This window comes from Pan paniscus, chromosome 15, assembly GCF_029289425.2.
Source record: "Pan paniscus chromosome 15, NHGRI_mPanPan1-v2.0_pri, whole genome shotgun sequence".
Taxonomy (NCBI): domain Eukaryota; kingdom Metazoa; phylum Chordata; class Mammalia; order Primates; family Hominidae; genus Pan; species Pan paniscus.
In genome coordinates this window covers 72,809,366-72,828,014 of record NC_073264.2, presented here as the reverse complement: position 1 = coordinate 72,828,014, position 18,649 = coordinate 72,809,366, and the positions used below count along the sequence as shown (strand labels likewise).

Sequence of the window (18,649 nt, the reverse complement as noted above, 5' to 3'; positions counted from 1 at the left end):
GTGTACTTTCCTATTCTGAAAGGTATGTCTAATTTTAGCTACACGTTTCTATTGGACATCCCCCACTCTCAACCCATTGCTGCCAGGAGCCAATTACTGAAAAAAAGTTACAATGTAAATATCAGGTAAGTGAGGTTCTCGGCTTGAGAGGCACGTAAAGGACGTGCTTGGCATCGCAAACGATGCTCTGTTACTCAGAAAAGACCCCTTTCTTTTAACAATACGGTCAATATTTTAAAAACATAGTCTTCAAAAGCTTGTCCCAGTATACATTCCCTATTACTCACCGAAAGCCAACATTACAAAATTACAAATTTCCTCTCAAATTGTAGTAGCCAGGAACATTATTTTAAAAATCAAATCCAACTTTAAAAAGAATAAATCTGCAAAATTTTCTCACAGTTTAAAATAATGCACTAAAATTGCAGGATTAAAGTATTTTGAAGGCAAATAAAGGGCATTAAACATATAAAAATAATTGTCACTGCAGAAAAACCTCCTTTCCTTATACACTATTGAGCAAAGTAAAGTGGGCTGAGGCCAGGGAACTGGGCTTAGGTCTGGGCTGGGAATCAGAGAGACAGCGGGGAAGGGTGGTTACCTTGTGTGGGAAGCAGCATCGTTTATACTGAAGGTGCTGTTCTCCCTTGTCAGAGGGCTCGAGCCGGCTTGGCTCTTGCTGTGTATGTCTAAGCTCAGGGAAGACTCTGTTTTCCGGTCCAGGCCGTGGCTCTCTGTCTCCAAAGTCCGATCTGCCATGGAGATTACTTCACTGGAGCTGTGCCATAGGGGTGCCACTTTCTCCTTGCCTGACCCTGAGCGAGGTGACGATGTGGCAGCCCCCAGTGAGGCTGTGCTGCCGTGGCTGGGGCCATAAGAGGTGGTGTCAATGCCACTGTCAGCAGAGGTGCCTTGCAGATAGTTATAGCTGTTGAGTTCGGATTCTGTGCGGTCCCCATCGTACCACTTCTCATCACTATGGGCACTCGACGCATTGCTGGAGAGAGTATTGCTACTGGAGTGGCTCGAGTAGTGGCTATCAGACTGCAAGAGAAGCAGGATTTATTTGAGTGCAAAGTTTTGCTTCCTGAACAAGAGAATAACAGAAATGACACTGTGATTAATTTCTAGTTATAGGGCTCTGAAGGCCTAAAAGTTCCAATAATGACTAGTCACAGTAAGACAGGGAACCTATGTCACTATGGTCCATTCAGAACTATCCATGGTAAAGAGTACTAGAAACGTGTTTTTTTTTTTAATCTATTTTTCATTATTTGATTTATGCTAAAGTATCAATACTATTGAGATTATTTTAGTCAGGAAGAAATTTAAATTGTCATTGAAGTTTTAGTATCTTAAAAGAGAAAGGAAATGACATTTCCAAAGGGATTATAATTAGAAAGCATGTTAATTCTAAAAGCCCTATTTGTTCAGAGTAAATAGAAGGCTGAATATAAGACTTATGTCTAGAGAGAGCTCCTTCCCCAGTTAGCCTCTGTTTAGGAGACAGCCTTCTAAGACATGCTTTGAGGTGAAATTTATACAGAGGTACCAAGGTAATTCAATGGGGAAAAAATTAGGTTTATCATGAAATGATGGTGAGACAACTGAATATTCACATGCAAAAAAGAATAAAGTTGGAACTGGGGCAGCGGCTCACACCTATAGTCCCAGCACTTTGGGAGGCCAAGGCAGGTGGATTGCTTCAGCTCAGGAGTTCAAGCCCAGTCTGGGTAACACAGCAAAACCCCATTTCTACAAAAAATACAAAAATTAGCCAGGCGTGGTGGTGCCTGCCTATAGTCCCAGTTATATAGGAGGCTGAGGTGGGAGGATCGCTTGAGCCCAGGAGGTTGAGGCTACAGTGAGCCGAGATTGTGCCACTGCACGGCATTCCAGCCTTGGTGACAGAGTGATACCCTGTCTCAAAAAAAAAAAAAAGAAAGAAAGAAAGAATAAAGTTGAATCCTTACCATATAGAAAAATAAACTCACAAATGATCAAAGATCTAAATGTAAAAGCTAAAACTATAAAGCTCTTACAAGAAAACATATGTGTAAGTCTTCAGGACCTCCAGTTATAAAATGGTTTCTTAGCTATGACAACAAAAGCATATGAAACAAAAGAAAAAAATAAACTGGACTTCATAAAAATTTAAAACTTTTGTGCTTCAAATAACCCAATTAAACAATGGGCAAATGATTTGAATAGACATTTCTCCAAAAAAAAAAAAAAAAAAAAAAACACCAAAAAACAAATGTCCAACAAGCACATCAAAAGATATTCAATACCATTAGTTATTAGGCAAATACGAATCAAAACCACGAGATGCCACTTTGGCTATAATAAAAAAAGCCAGATGATAATGAATGTTGGCAATGTTGGGTATATAAAATGGGGTGGTAACTATGGGAAAACAGCTGCAATTCTATGTTGGTATATATATATACCCAAGAGAAATAAAAAGGCATGTTTCATTGTACGTGGATGTTTACAGCCAAATTATTCATAATAGTCAAAAAGTAAAACAAACAAAAAATCCAAGTGTCCATCAACTAATATATGGATTAAAAAATAGGGTATATCCATAAAATGGAATATTATTCAGCTATGAAAGGGAATGAAGTACTGATTCATGCTACAACATGGATGAATCTTGGGAACATAATCAGCGAGAGAAGCCAGGCTCAAAAGGCCACATATTGTATAATTTCATTTGTATGAAATGTCCAGAGTAGGCAAATCCAGAGAGAGAAACTGGTGACTGTCTAGGTCTCCCAGGGGATGACAAGCAGTCGGTGGTGGTGATGAAAATGCCCAGGAATCAAGCAGTGCTGGCCGGATAACTCTGTGAAAACGCTGCTACAACTCACTCAATTGTATATTTTAAATGGGTAAATACTATGGTATGTGAATTATATCTCAATTTAAAAAACATATAGAACTCTTTCCATATGCTGGCTTAGATGCTTAGAAAGAACATTTTATAGAGTTTCCCAAATAAATAAGAATTTAAAAGATATCTGAATAAAATAATATTTTAAATTAGAGGGAGGCGGGAAGTCCAGATGATTGCTGGAGATTAAAAGAGGAGAGAAGGAACTGTGTGTGTGTGCGTGTGTGTGTGTCTTTTGGTAGAGGAAGGAGCAGGCTCTTCATTGGCTAAGGGGAGGGGCAGGAATAGGACATGCCAGTTTCTTTTTTTTTTTTTTTTTACGGAGTCTTGATCTGTCACCCAGGCTGGCGTGCAGTGGCATGATCTCAGCTCACTGCAACCTCTGCCTCCCGGGTTCAAGCGGTTCTCCTGTCTCAGCCTCCAGAGTAGCTGGGACTACAGGTGTGTGCCACCACACCTGGCTCATTTCTTGTATTTTTAGTAGAGACGGTTTCATCATATTGGCTAGGCTGGTCTCAAACTCCTGACCTCAAGCGATCCACCTGCCTAGGCATTCCAAAGTGCTAGGATTACAGGTGTGAGCCACCGTACCCAGCCACCAGTTTCACCTCAAAGTGAAACATCTCTTCCCCTTGAAAAAATAATCAATCCCACTTACTTTATTGGTGTTACTCTAGTTTTTCTCAATAACAACTTACTAAGTGCTGTAATAAAGCCTTCATTTATTCTTAATAGGACAGAACTTCTTTAGCTCCAGATCTGTGCTGTGAAATCTGGTGACCCTTAGTCATGTGTGGCTATTGAGTACTTTCAACATGGCTGGTTTGAATTGAGATGTATCAAGAGTGTAAAGTATATAATCCATTTCTACAGAAACATAATGGGAACCATATATGTAATTTTAAATTTTCTAGTAAAAAGTAGAAAAGAAACATGTGAAATTAATTTTAATAATATATTTTATCTAGCCCAATGTGCCCAAAATATTATTTTACCATGTAATCAGTATAAAAATTATTAACGAGGGAGGGGAAATTTATAGATCAATTGGGATAATCTATCATTTACAAGTAGATTTGTGACAATATCACATTGTCACAACTTGCCTCAGTAAATATTTTCCTCATAGAAAGGTTTTCCTCAGTAAACCTTTCTCTTCAGAGAAAAGCGCAGGGCATGCTAACTCTCCCTTGTTTTTTTTAGCTTCAATATTCATTTTTCTATAGCAAAACTTACATGCATCTCTCATTTAAAGTTCTCTGGGCATCTTCCATAGTGAACCAGTAAGCATGAAATACAATATTTCCTCATTCTATAGAATGACGTGAATATAAACATACACATTCCAGTGAACAGACACACCAAGGAAATCAACTGCATGGGGAGGGTGTCCCGTCCCAATAGCGGTATCAGGGAAGAAGAGTGGGGAAAAAAATAAGAGGGGAGTTGGAGAATGATAACCTCATATTCCCAATTTTACTGTAAGTGAGAAGGAATTGTGTATTACTATAGCGAAAGGATGAAATGTGTATGGCTATGAAAGACAAGAGAAGCGGTAGAGGAGGCATAGGGGAAGCTGTCTGTCTCCTACACCTCCTCTACTGCAGCAGAATCAAAGATATGGTTGGAGCATCAGTCCTGCTGGAGTCCTCTCATGGCTGGAGCAGGACTGACGCTCCAACCACATCTCATGCTTGCAATTGTGTAAGCAAATAAAATCAACTTCTAACACATTTCCACTCCTAACATTTCAGGATTGTTAGTGACTGAATCAGATGACCAGACCTGTGGGGGTGGCAGAAGCACAGCAATGAGGAGTTACAATTTATCTCAAAGCAATCTAAAGGCCATGGCAGCAGAAACTGCAAGGCCATGGCAGCAAACGACCACTCTTTGCCAGAATGATTTCCTCTTTGGCCATGCAGAGGAAAGAGCAGAGCATTTTCATAGTGCAAGGAAGGTACACTGCTAGGAATCTAATACTTTTTTAAGTTTACAGTTAACTTACATGCCCTTGTTTGTTTGGAGACAAATGAACCACTGGATCCTGCCGCATTAATCTCCCACTGGGGCTCTCTCGGAAAGCTGGCAGTACCTTTGATACTGCTGGGAGATGGCATGTTGGCTCTGGAATACAGCATAGGACATTATGGTGCAGGCACTAAGCAGAAACAAGCACATGGTGACAAATGAAGATGGCTTGCCATTGCATCTTTCAGTTCACTGACCAGCAAACTCTGCATTTCAGCAGTAAGCTTGTTAAGAGTCTATTTGATAGACAGCAGGTCAGAAACTTAAGTGGCTGATGGATAAAGCTTGCAGCTGGTGACAACTTGTCACGTCATACACATTAGCATAGCCAAGTACCACCAAACCAAAGGCCATGAACAACGCAGCAAAGTTCAGAATCAACTTTTGGTTTGGGGGAAAAATTTAGATTATATGAATTAAATTTATGAAATTCATTCATTGCCAAGTGTGGCTAACCTAGCTTGGTCTACATTACCTAGACAGGCATGGATGCAATCACGTGTTACTTACCATGACACTTTGGAAATATTTTACCTGTATATTCATGCTGCTCGAGGACAAAAGAATTGAAATCCTGAGGTCCTCTATAACTGTAAGCTGAGCACAACAGAAAAGACACACAGCAACTAGTTTACTTAAAACAATTGCTTCCTTTTGGACTCCAAGCTGGCGTTCAAGATGGGGTTCCAAAAGTGAGAGATAAAGAATTTATCCTCCATAACACCACTATAGCTAATAGCAAGAATCCTGGGCCTCTGAAACACCCTTCCTAACATGTAGAGGACAGGGCAAAATACTCCTTGACTCTGACTCTCAACCATTTCCAAAAGCAGAGGCAGAAAAGTGAACAGCCATAAAGATAAGTGAGCCAAGTCAGTAGGCTAAACTCCTGTCTCCACTGTCAGGAGGGTACCTGTTGATAACACAATGATGCCTAACCAATAAGAACCTCGTAAACATTCTCAATCAGTGCAAGTCATTAGAGAATGTTGTTCTTATAAACTGAGTAGAGAATGGTCAGCCCATTATATACTCAATATTGGGTACTGAGTAATAAAAATGCAACAATTATTTTTCTTGACTTCTCCCTGGAATGGCTTATACCAGCTAAGCCTTCTGATTCCTTCCGATGTGCCAGTTAGGAAAGGCTTGGTTATTTTTCTGGAATGCTGGGATATCAAAAATTATTTTAAAAATTATTTTAATATTTTATTTGAAGGGTTGGATTTCCCATGGTGAAAGGCCACCACTTGGACCTCTTGTACTGTAGTGAAAAGGCTTCTTTGGCAGGCTTCAGGGGTATCTTATTTTTAAAAAAGTATACCTTACAAAAAAGATGAACAAATAGGTTTTAAAAATTCATCTACATTCATTTTTAAGTCTTATCTATTAAGAGTGGGATGCCACTAAAGTAAAGTGGATGCAGGGAAAAAAAGACTAGAGGGAGGTTTGTGTGAGAGAATGAACAGGGGTCTAGGAAGAACCTTGTAATCACCCTTTCCATCCCTTCTCACTCCGTGTGACTTCCCGAGAGTGGGAGGCATGACACTGCATGCCTCACAAAGGGCTTGCTGGCAGCCTTGTTCAAAGCCTGCACTAGGAGCCAAAAAAAGCTGCTAAAGTCATGCTGAAGAAGGGATCCTTTTCACATGTGTCGTTACCATCTCAACAGTATCAAAACATATGGGATTTAAAACATTCTGTCAAGAGTAGAAAAGCAGATCAGAATATGCTCAGGTTTTCTGTGTAGGGGTGGGTAGGATAAGAGTGGAGAATGACAGATGGCTTCAATAACAAGGCACATCTCACTGAAGCTACTGGAACAAAGCATATCTTCAGAACCTAGGAACTCCATTTCTCTTCCTCAACCCCTGTCTTAGTGGAACACATCTCCACTCCTTTCTATGTCTATGGTTAGTACATTTACTTGGGCACAGTCATTAAAACAGGACGAAACAATGAATTTGCAGAGAAGATTAACAGATGGGTCTTGTCTTATAAGATTATCTTTTTTAGCCCTGAAATGTACACCTTTTTATCCTACACTGAGCAACTAGAGATTAAACAAAGGAGGAAAAAATCCAACAGTCTAACAATCTAGATTCAAGTTAATGATGCACCAACTGTGTTGGTACCAAATCCCTGAGGCTCCTGTGTTGAAAATCTTGTTTCATGGCAAAATGTTATTGTATCAACTAGTGTTATGGTGTCACTGTGAAACAACATATATATAGAAAGAAAGGGCTATGCAGTAGAAATCCGGGCACAAGCTCACTAATGCAAATCTCTTCCACCCAGCTGTTTCATACTGCTAAGACATTTCCTTAGCTGACAGCTTAATAGCAGAGTGAGAAGAATTTTTTTTAAAAGCACATCAGGGAGGAAAGAGATTCTAAGCAAGCTACGGATGTGACTAAACAATAATTGTATCTCTTTTCCACTTTGTTAGTAGTTTTGTTTTTCAAATTGACATTAAGTATACCAAGCAATCTCTCAAGGCACTTATTCTAGGCAAAAACAAATAAACAACGGGGAGGAAGGTACTTAGTCTGGTAGTCTGGTGTTTTAATCTAGGTGCTCAAAATAATTCCTATCGCCTTTCCAGTTTTGAATTTGGGGTCACTTAGAATTCCTTTTCTCTTAGGTCTTATTTATTGTTTTCACTTATACATAATCTAACAGAGACTTAATTCTAATTCATATTTATTAACTAGGGCTATCTTTTATAACAATGTTTTGATAACATCATCAAGAGGTGACCTAAGTCACCTTGTAAAAGCAACTTCCTTCTTGTAGAAATTGATTACTTACCCATCTGGTCAGCAATGCTATCCTCACTTCTTTGCCAGCTAGGCGTGGATTTTCCGCTGCCACCAATATCTGACTGGGTGTTCTGCCTGTCAATGGAGGCTGGGGATCTACGGCTCACTCCAAACCTGTGGTGATTTCCGCAAAGGCAAAGACAACATCAGGGACCTTACCCATGAGGGGAAGGCAGTCCTGGGTGTAATGAACTAAATTTTAATGACAGGCACTACTGGTTTTTGCTTATGTGTCTGTACTTGTATACACACCCTGGTTCGTGTTTACGTGGGTGTGGAAATGTGTATGTTGTGGTCAATATACACCACTCTGCTCAAAAAGGTATGCATGCTATGTAAACAAACTTGTAACAATGAGGGCGGAAGCCATTAGGACTGAGCTAACCTAAGGTATGTAGTATAAGAAACCAAAATTTTCTAAGCCCTCGTACAGCCAAGTTCAGACTTACTCACAGCCAAAAGAAAAAGTTCACAAACTAAATATTAATATTCCATATATATCTTCCAAATGGTATATTGTGGAGGTTTGTTTCTCTTAACTTGGTAGTTTACTAAATCATTAAGTCAGTGGTTCTTGGAACAAGTATTTTCTGAGTACTTGCTTTGTGGTCTGAAATACAAAGATTACTATCATTTAGATCATGTAGAAACCACGTTCAAACTGTATAAATTTTAAACTGCCTTTGGGAAGGGCAATTTGGAAGCAGGTAAACTGGCAAAAAATAAAGGCAAATGTTTATTTCTGGAAAGAACATTTAGCTATTTAGTGAGCCAGTTTTATTTTTCCCTTTGTAAAATAATAATACATGCTTAATTAAAGCATATGCCTTGACTAGCAATATCAACAAAGTAAATACTGACTGAGCCCATGAAAAAGTGCCAGAGTGTAGAATTTGAACATTCATATGGAAATTTACTAATGTATATGTGGTTACTAATGAACTTATGCATAATCTATATAATAAAAGACCAAATAGGGGCCAGGAGCAGTGGCTCACGCCTGTAATCCCAGCATTTTGGGAGGCAGATACAGGAGGATCACTTGAAGACAAGAGTCAAGACTTGCCTGGGCAACAGTGTGAGACCCCAGGCTCTACAAAAAAAAAAAAAATTAGCCTGGTGTGGTGGCCACTACAGTCCCAGCTACTCAGGAGGCTGAGGTGGGAGGATGGCTTGAGATGGGCCTGGATGAACTGATGCTTGTGGGGTGTCTTCTTGCTATAGGCTGATACATGTATGGGTAAAACCAGGAAGTGGTGCACAGAAAGGCAGGAGATAAACAATAGGAAGACCTGGGGCCAAGTTCCAACCCCCATCCAATATGACTGAACAAAGTCACTGAATTTTTGCCTCAATTTATGTGTAAAACGGCAATTCCATTATAAGAAACCAAGGAGAAAAATCTACATAAAGCATCTGCAAAGTAGAAGGGGCTAGAAAAACATTTATCTTAATAAAACTTTTCTTTTTTTTTTTTTTTTTTTTTTGAGACGGAGTCTCGCTCTGTCCCCTAGGCTGGAGTGCAGTGGCGCAATCTCGGGCTCACTACAAGCTCCGCCTCCCGGGTTCACACCATTCTCCTGCCTCAGACTCCTGAGTAGCTGGGACTGCAGGCACCCGCCACCACACCCAGCTAATTTTTTGTATTTTTAGTAGAGAAGAGGTTTCACCATGTTAGCCAGGATGATCTTGATCTCCTGACCTCGTGATCCGCCCGCCTCGGCCTCCCAAAGTGCTGGGATTACAGGCGACAGCCACCGTACCCAGCCAATAAAACTCTTATTATATCATCCCCCCAGTTACTGTTTCACAAATGCTTTTCATTTACATACCCCATCACAAGGCTCACTAAGCAAAGCTATCTCACATACTGATGTAGCACTTATCAAAAATAAAAACCTTGATTTATGAAAACTTCTAATTGGTTAAAGTGGTCATTTAAAAAAAGGACTCACAATTACACTTTTTGCCATCTCCTCCCTAAGGGTCCTTGTTTCATTCATAAGAGTAAATATACCTATTTATGATCCTATTCTAAATTTGTATTAAGACTTTTTTAAAAGGCATGGAGATGCCAGTTAGAAATGGATTCTAATCATGCTTTTACTTTTTTATTTTTTAAGAGACAGGCTATGTTGTCCGGCTGGACTCATATTCCCAGCCTCCACGGATCTTCTCCTGCCTTAGCCTATCAAGTATATGGGACCACAGTGCCCACTTGCTTTTATTTTTTGGTAGCAGTGTAAACTTTTAAACCTCTGAACCTTTTAAACCTCTGAACCTTTTAAACCTCTGAACTTAAAGCTGGACATTTTTCTGGCCCTCTGGGTTTAAATAAACAATAAGGTAAAACTATCCTTAAACTCTGCTTTGGAAAACATTTTCATCTGATGAACTTTTAATTTCATTTCTCATGTATGCCCCCTATCCCCAATTTATTGTATGCCAGAGTATAAGGCATACCCAGTCCTGAAGAGCTAAGATAAAACTTGTTCTAAATTTTACTTGGTGCTGTTTTTGAAGAGCTTAATTGTTCTTTGTTCAGAGAAGCATTTAGTAGTTTAAGAGTCACAGTTAGATTTGAAGGAGTTTTAAGTAATCATTTGGCTGACATATGAAACACATTCAGTGACCAAGGACTCTGCCTCATGAGGCCATCCAGTTCTTTCCACGGCAGGCTGACAGCTTTGAAATATCTTCCTCAAAATGGGCTGGACCCTTCTTCTCTATAACTTTCATTTATTGGCCTCACTTGTCCTCACAGACAAATTTGATCCCTAATCTAAGAGTCCTGGAAGAAAGCTACTGTGGCCTCCTTACCTCCATAATTCTCATCCTCAGCTTGCACATCCTCAGTTCTTTCTCCCACATGGTCTCCAAACTCCTCATTTACCGGGGCCCTCTCTTTGGACCTGCCCTGCCTGGTCAGAATTCCTCAAAGTGTGTGGTCCAAAAATAAATCTCCAAGGAGGGTAGAACACGCCCTATGTCTTTTAAACAGTTTTGCTTCTTAACTGCCTCTCATTCCCATCCTAAAACTTGTACAGGTGTTTTTTCTACTTTGGAGTAAACAAGAAGTGACAAAATCTGAACTGTGAAACTAAACAATATATACAATGGACAAACTAATGCAATTTGATTTCTTTGCCATTTAGTTCCTCGTAGAGGCTAGAGAATGATAAACTTCCTAAGAAGTAGTTTAAACCAGCCATGAAGCCATTTTTCTATCTGGATTATTAACTACGTTTTCTCTTTTGTTTGTCTACAAATTGATCAAGGCTAGCTGAATGGAAGTCATTTTACATGTCTGAGTACAGATGAAAGAAATGATGCCAACAGGGACCATGTACAATGGGACAAATGCATAACTACCCTTCGGGCATGGACTTCTGCCTGTAAGTGCCCCCCACAGAACCAGTATCACTGGATGAAGACAAGTTGCTAGGAGAGTTCCGACACTGGGATCTTGCTAAAGCCATGGATGAGACCGTCACATAGATGTCCGAACCAGGAGACAGCCTGCATGTGCAATACAAAAACATGAAGTCAACAATTCAAAGGGAAAATCCCAAGGCAACGCATGATGGATAATATCATATAAATGTGACAAAAACAGTGACTTCATGGAGATAGTGAAAATGAAGCCAGCTGGAAGCCTACAAAAGAAACTTCCCCATAAAATGACTCCCTAGGGGAACAGCTGGAAAACTGCCTTGGAGGGGGTGGGGGTGGGTGTCACAAAATAATGGGGAAAAAAGATCTAGAAAACATGTATGCTTCCAAAAGCTGCCAGAATTCAATTGGCTAAATTACTTATGCAGTTTCCTAGTATGGCAGAGCAGAAGATAATTGAACCCAAGTGACATTAACATAGCAATTAATTCCAATTTCTTACACTAGTCCTCCCAGAGTATATGACCATAGTAACACTGGTACATTTTTTGTATGCTTCTTTGTTTTCCAATTTTATTATTCACACTCTGGAATGAATATTCAGATTTTGCTATTTAGTATTTATAATTCTGGTTGGTAGTAGTATCACTATATAAAAACCTCCATGAAAAAATGTCTAAAACTGCAGTTGTTGAATTTAACTAGAATTACTGAATGTATATAATATCACAGTAGAAGTGTGCTCCACATGGGCACCTCATGTATCTGTTTTTAAAGTTATGGGTCCTTCACACTGCCAACTGGCTGTCAAGGCAGAAACCATAGCTTTGTGGTCAGGACAGACATGTTTTTTCCCCTCTACCTCCTCTACTCTAGTAGGCAACATGGCAACCACAGGGATATGAGTAAGTGATGCTGTGCTGACAGTTGTGACTAGGTTTAAGCTAACCCTTAGTAACAATGGTATTTTATTTCAGAAGCAAACGCTGGCACAAATCACTCGACTACTTGTAGCAGGGGAGGTCATTTCCATTTTATAACTTAGGAAGTGAAATCTAAGTCATCGTTCAAGTTCACAACAAGTCAGGTCTCTAGACTCTAAGCCCACTGCACTCCATGCTAAACTACCGCTGTCCCCTAGAGAAGGCCTGTTTTCTGTGGGTTTATTTGTTTTTTTAATAAGACAGTTTGTAATCGGTTTGCATGCTCAAACAACTTTGCACATAAAGCTATCTTAAGACAAGTCAAAGTTTTGACGTCTTGAGACAGAAGCTGCTTCACTGGCAGAGGCCCTGTCCCACAGTGAACCTATTTATCTTCTGAGTAGGGCAGGATGGGGCTTCAGGTATAGGAAGCTGAGAAGCTTTGCTAATAGAGAAAGAATAAGGATAGATACTAAAAAGTACAACTCCCAAATTAATCCATGCCCAAGAGGCAGATCTGACTTGAGAACCCAGATTTGTCTCCGGCTGTCTCCTAAACATCTTGACTGGACACATTTCACCAGCAATCCAAATCAGACCTTTTCAAGACTAACACATTTTATCCCACTCTCCAATAACGCAAACTGCCCTTCCTATATTTCTTATCTCAAGATAAACATCATTTTTTTTTTTGTACCACATAATGGCTTTATTCACAGGACAACTTGTGACTGCAAGTCATGTGTCTAGTCAAGCTAAACATGGTGAAGCCATTTTTTTCCTTCCTCTGTCTTTACTTTCCACAGTCAATTGGGTTAATTAAGTTCAACTACTATTTACTGAGCACAAACTGTGTGTCAGGCACCTGGTGCTGGTCCTGATAACACAAAGACAAAGAAGATATCTAGTTTCCAACCTGCTGAGGGGCTTCTGATTTCTCTCACCTGCAGCCTGGGTCAGTCCAAGTGTCCCGACAGGTCTCTCAACTTCCAGGCTCTCTCCACCCCATTCCTCCAGCAGCCCCAACCCACACTCTTCCATCAAGTCAACAGACTGCTAAAAGCCTATTCAAAGCTTCCCTTTGCCTACAGGATAGAGGACCAAATCCCTGAGACCCTCTTTAAGGCCTTGAACCATCTGACCAAACCCCATCCTCATCTCCATCCCCATTAATGGCTCCACGCACCCTACATTCTAGATACAGTCAAGGTGTCCCAGTTCTCAGACTCTGCCCATTCACACTATTATCTTTTTCTCTCTGCCTGGAATGCCTTCTTCCTTTGCTACTCACATAAAAAGGCCTGATGCCAACATCATAGCTTTGAATTCATAGATTAGAATCTCCTCAAATCCCATGACAATCTGTTCTTTGCACCATTACACCAAGTCATATAGAATGGTTATTTTATGTGTGTCTCCCTTAATGTGAATTAAGATTCTGTCTTTAAGGGGCCAGGACTGAGCCTTATTTATCTTTACATTTCTGAGTGCTTAACATGTGTTTTGAATGAAGGAGAATCCCTATCAGTGGTGTAGAAAATGAAGAAGAGAAGGGGGATTCAGGACAAGTACCATAGTTATGTCAGATGCCCCAAATCAGGAGTTCTCAACTATGGTGGGGCTAGATCACTTGAACAACAGTTGGTCACTAATAATGAAGTGCCAAAATTTGTGAATAATTTAATAAAAGCAATTGTAACAGACTGAAAGTTAATATGCCTTCTAAAATGCAAGAAAAAGGGATGGAGTTACAGGTGATAGAATTACACCTAAGCCCAGACACCCATGTGAGTATCATCCATCTTACATATGATGGTGAGAGAACTTAGGACAATGCCTGTTCTAACTAGTGTGAAATGGGGTAAACAGGGAGACTTGGGATGTCAGTGTTCGGGAAATGTGGTGAGAAGAAAGAGGCAGGGTTTCTAAAGTCTTCCTGTTATCATCATCAATCTTGCTGTTGCTATACAGACTGTGAGAAATATGGGCCAACCACCCACTGGCACTGTAATTAGGTTGCCAGATCTCAAAGTAGGGTATGCGTGGGGCAGGTATGGCGGGGCCACGTACTAGTGGGATACTAGCTCATTTCTACTTCAGGTAATGTGTTTTAATAAGAGAAGATCAAGACATTTATCTGGGTACCATAACATGGGTTTCTCTTTACTCTTTTCCACTGAGACATATTGCAAATTTCTCATTATTATTCTAAAGTAATTAATTGTAAGGTGATCTGAAAGGGGTATGAATAGGAGGAGTTGGTTATGAAAATGAAAACCAAGTAAGGCTTAAGGAATGACGTGAATCCAAATATAACAAAATACCACATTCCTTTCAACCTGATGTGTTTGGCTCTTATACACACCTAATAGAAACTTCAAATAGAGTTTCACTTCATAGCTGCTTTGACTTTCTTACTGCAAAGGGGAGGAGGTGTTACAGAAAACTAGAAAAAAAGGAGACAGCAGTGGAATGTTAACCCAGTGAAGATTAATGCAACGTGTAGGGGTCTGATGATTTTTTGACTTAGGGGTAAACAAGCAATGCCAGTGAAGTATATTTACGGTGAACGTTAAAATGTTTATGCTTCTATGAGGAAGTTACAACATAATTCCAAAGGAAAAGTCAAGATGTAACCTTTACATTTGTATTTAGAGGCTGCTTTTCTTACCCTGTTCTCCAAACGTATATTAAGCTAAGATATCGCAGGCTAGTTCTCAACCTCAGCTTTCTTATTTGGCAAATGTATCAGAAAATTCTATTTGGTTACTGGAGTTATCCCAAAGCGAAAAAATAGCATTTCCAGAAGGCTGGCATTCATTCCCATCCCTCTTTTGCATTTATATAACTCAATAGTGGCTTTGTTTTCTGACTGTTCACACACATAGAACACACATAGAGCAACTGATGGAATGCCACCCAAATGTTTTTATGACTCTAGATGTATGTATGGTAGGCAAAGAAAAATTCAGAATTAGCCCTTATTCTGATGACTTACTATTTTTTCCAAATACTCTGAATTTGATACTATCACACAAGTATTATTTGAGAACAGACCCAGTGGGAGAGTGGAAGGCACCGCCGCCTGTCTGGGTACTGGCAGTCCACTTCTGCAGAGATAGCCTGAGGCTGATCGTTATTGGAAGATGGGCTGATTGCTATCCTGCCACTTTGAAGAGGTGCTTCAAGAACTGGGAGCAGTACCTCTCACATTGGCTCACATAGGAAAACCAGCACACTGATCTCCTGGATCTCTGTCCATCCCACCCCACCTCACAAGTGTACTCTGTTTTAAGAGTTGCTGAGTCCAGTGAAGTTACAGCAAGATTACAAGAGACTTTTCTTCTCTTTTGAGATAAATCCAGATCTTTCTGCTTAAAGAGCCCCAAACGTCTGATGTTAATGCCCCAACAGATTTAGAGGACAAAGATTAATACCTCTTTCAATTGCTGTGAGATCTTTCCATTCTGTTGAATACAGGCAATATTCTTTTTAAAGAATGCTCTGGTCACTGTCAGAGAGGAATTCTGTAAATCTTTTAGCATTAATTTCAGAAGATTTTCTTCTCTATATTTTTATAAACTGAGTCAAGAAATAACTAAACATTTTAAAAATAACTGATACTAAACATCCTCTGGGGCTTCCTTCTGCTGAAATAAAACACCAGGGCTTTTTTTTTTAATTGTACTAAGAATGCGCAATTGAAAAAGTCATGATCATCACCATCCAGAGACATTACTTCCACAGTCTTTTGACTACACTTAACACTAAACACCAGCTTTTCATTTATATGCAATGCACTTCACTGCAGTGAAAACAGAGAGTTGAAGGGGTTGGACATTTAGGAAGAGATGGTCCAAGATACATCCTTCATTCTTCCAGAAGCAGTTGCACACCAGGCTAAAAAAGAGAGCTGACACACACACATACACACACGCACACACACACGGATTTCTAACACAACCACCCCTGTCCTCCACCACACCTATTCCATGAATCAACTCACAGGACGACATATATAGTGCCAACATTAATAGATTCTTATTAAACTGATCACTCCAGATTATGACTGATTACAACTTATCAACTTATGGCTATGGAATTCTAAGTGACAAGTTGATGGTAAAATATTTTCCTAACTGATTAGGTAAGATTAATTAAATCTCTATTCTATTTCTTACTTTTTATTCCAACATGAGATATGTACAAGGACATAAGGCCCTCAGTAACCCAAGTGCAAACAGTGAGCTGGTGGTATAAACAAGTGAGAGCACTTCAAACAGCAGCAGTGATGGACAAATTAAATGCTTGAGTCCATAATTAAGCACAGCATTTTACCACAACTTAGCAATTAAAATGCTATCCAACCAGGGAACAGGACCAAGTTAAAGTCTTCTGTCTTCAGCCATGTATATCAACTAGGATTCTTCCAAAATTATGTAAAAAAAAAAAAAAAAAAAGAAAAGAAAAAAGAAAAATCTCTACAACAATTCAAGGTGATGTAATTTGGGTGCTATAACCGGAGTAGTTTGAACAAGTTGTGTTCAACTTCAAGCAACTCGTGCCTGTCTTTTCATCGCTTCCTGTTGTGTACTTTGTGAACAGAGTTACTGCTGGCTTTCTAACCACATAATTCATACCAGCTGTTCAGACTAGATCATGGGAATCCTGTTCTTTTTTTTTGAGACGGAGTCTTGCTCTGTCTCCCAGGCTGGAGTGCAGTGGTGTGATCTCGGCTCACTGCGATCTCCTCCTCCCAGGTTCAAGTGATTCTTCTGCCTCACCCTCCCGTGTAGCTGGGATTACAGGCACCCGCCACCACACCCAGCTAATTATTGTGTTTTTAGTAGACAGGCTTTCGCCATGTTGGCCAAGCTGGTCTCCTGACCTCAGGTGATCCACTTGCCTCGACCTCCCCAAGGGCAGGGATTACCAGTGTGAGCCACAGCAGTTGGCCCCAAAATCCAAAACTTTTTGAGCGCCAATATAACATTCAAATGAAATGCTCATTGGAGCATTCTGGATTTCAAATTTGGGATGCTCAACCAATAGGATCCACGCAAATATGCGCAAAATTAAAAAAAAAAATTGAAATTTGAAACATTTCTGGTTCAAGCATTTTGGGTAAGGGATGCTGAACCTGTATTACCCTAATTAATCTTCACAGACTCTAAGAGGTGGGGCCGTGACCTACTTGAGTCATGGGGATGTTAAAGTGCAGAAGGACAGGACCTTGCCCACTGCCACACACTCCCAGTAGCGTAGGCAGGATGCAAATCATGGCCCCTGGACAGCACAGCCTACCCTCCTGGTGCTTCTAGGAATTTCCAGGCAGGTCACACTAATACACAGGTGGCCCTGCAGAGAGGAAGCCGTTATGGAAACATTTCCCTAGGGTGAGTGCAGAATAGCTACTTTCGAGGCCCAAGGAATGATGAGTAAGTAACTGAAGAGCTGGAGCTGGACACAGTACTAGAGCATTCTCCTCCCATTCCTGGGCCACTCTGGAGTTTGTAAATGATGGGGAACTGGGAGGTGTGCCAAGCTGAAGCCATTGTGCCCATTTCCTGAATGCCTGAATAGGAACCACTGTTGCAGTATCATCTAAAAATGTGAACTTGCAAATCACATCAACTCTAATCCTGACATGGATGCCAGAGTACGCTGTTTCCTGCAAGGAGTGGAAAACAGGAGCCTTCAGAGTCCGGTCACTTTAAGTCAAATGCGGCCCTCTGCTTTTCTCCCTTGTCTTGGCTGACAAATACACCACCAGAATTCAGTTCCAACTAAAACCTTTTGAAGGAGTCAATCAAGATCTTGCATTTCACTTTGAGTCAATTTTAGAAAAGCTCTACCAGCAATATACTTTTAAAATGAAGTATTCTAAACTTAGTCAACAAAAACCAAATAATTCTACTTATATCTATGTTTAATGCTATAGCTTTATCAGACTATCAAGTGCTTTGCCTTTACCTATCATCTAATTTTTATAAAAGGAAATTGGTTTATTTTCTCCAAGATAGATGAAATTCTGTCCCCAGTTACTTAAATAAGTCCTTTTGATATTAAAGGGTCATTACCACAAATGGAAAGTAGAGGAAACTCTTAGTGTGGAAAGCTGGACTACCATGTGAAGTGTAGACACACTAAGTTGAGGAAACTCTTCTTAAAAAAAGCATTGGGAGCCTATTAAATGCCAGAGTCTGTGGCTAGTATTTGGAATACAAAGATGAATAAGACAGGCTAAGTTTAAAGAAATGGACAAATAACATTAAAGCAAAGTTTCATAAATTTTGTGAGTGAAGAAGCCATGTGGTGGTAAGAACATTCCTAGTGAGGCAATTAAGGTAGAAATGGGAGGAGAGTGTTTTGGGGAAATTAAAGGCGACTTGTCAGAGGAGCAGGCATGGCAAGACTTCAGCAGTCAAAAGAAGGAGTGGAAGGTGCACCAAGTAGAGGAGCTCCTAAAAAGGCATCAAGGGGAACATAGTGCTTGCAGAGGAGAGAGCCACTCCCATGCCTAGGGATGGGGGTGGTGACGATGATAGGGGAAAAGGGAAAGGCAAGTCCACATAGACAAACTT

The 18,649-nt window shown here is 40.1% G+C and overlaps 1 protein-coding gene across 25 annotated transcripts in view; it reads right to left on the bottom strand.

Annotated features, from left to right (window-relative positions):
• The window catches only part of SIPA1L1 (signal induced proliferation associated 1 like 1), a 419,211-nt gene that overhangs the window by 31,076 nt on the left and 369,486 nt on the right, over window positions 1–18,649 (bottom strand). For 14 of the 25 annotated variants that reach the window (XM_063596279.1, XM_063596274.1, XM_063596282.1 and 11 more), the window contains 5 exons: window positions 11,122–11,268; window positions 7,739–7,863; window positions 5,462–5,524; window positions 4,905–5,023; window positions 602–1,044 (listed from right to left, as the gene is read on the bottom strand). In XM_063596279.1, the coding sequence (XP_063452349.1) occupies window positions 602–1,044; window positions 4,905–5,023; window positions 5,462–5,524; window positions 7,739–7,863; window positions 11,122–11,268 (897 nt within the window). The remainder of the gene's footprint in view (window positions 1–601; window positions 1,045–4,904; window positions 5,024–5,461; window positions 5,525–7,738; window positions 7,864–11,121; window positions 11,269–18,649) is intronic. The other 11 variants (XM_063596285.1, XM_063596286.1, XM_063596289.1 and 8 more) reach the window with 3 other exon arrangements.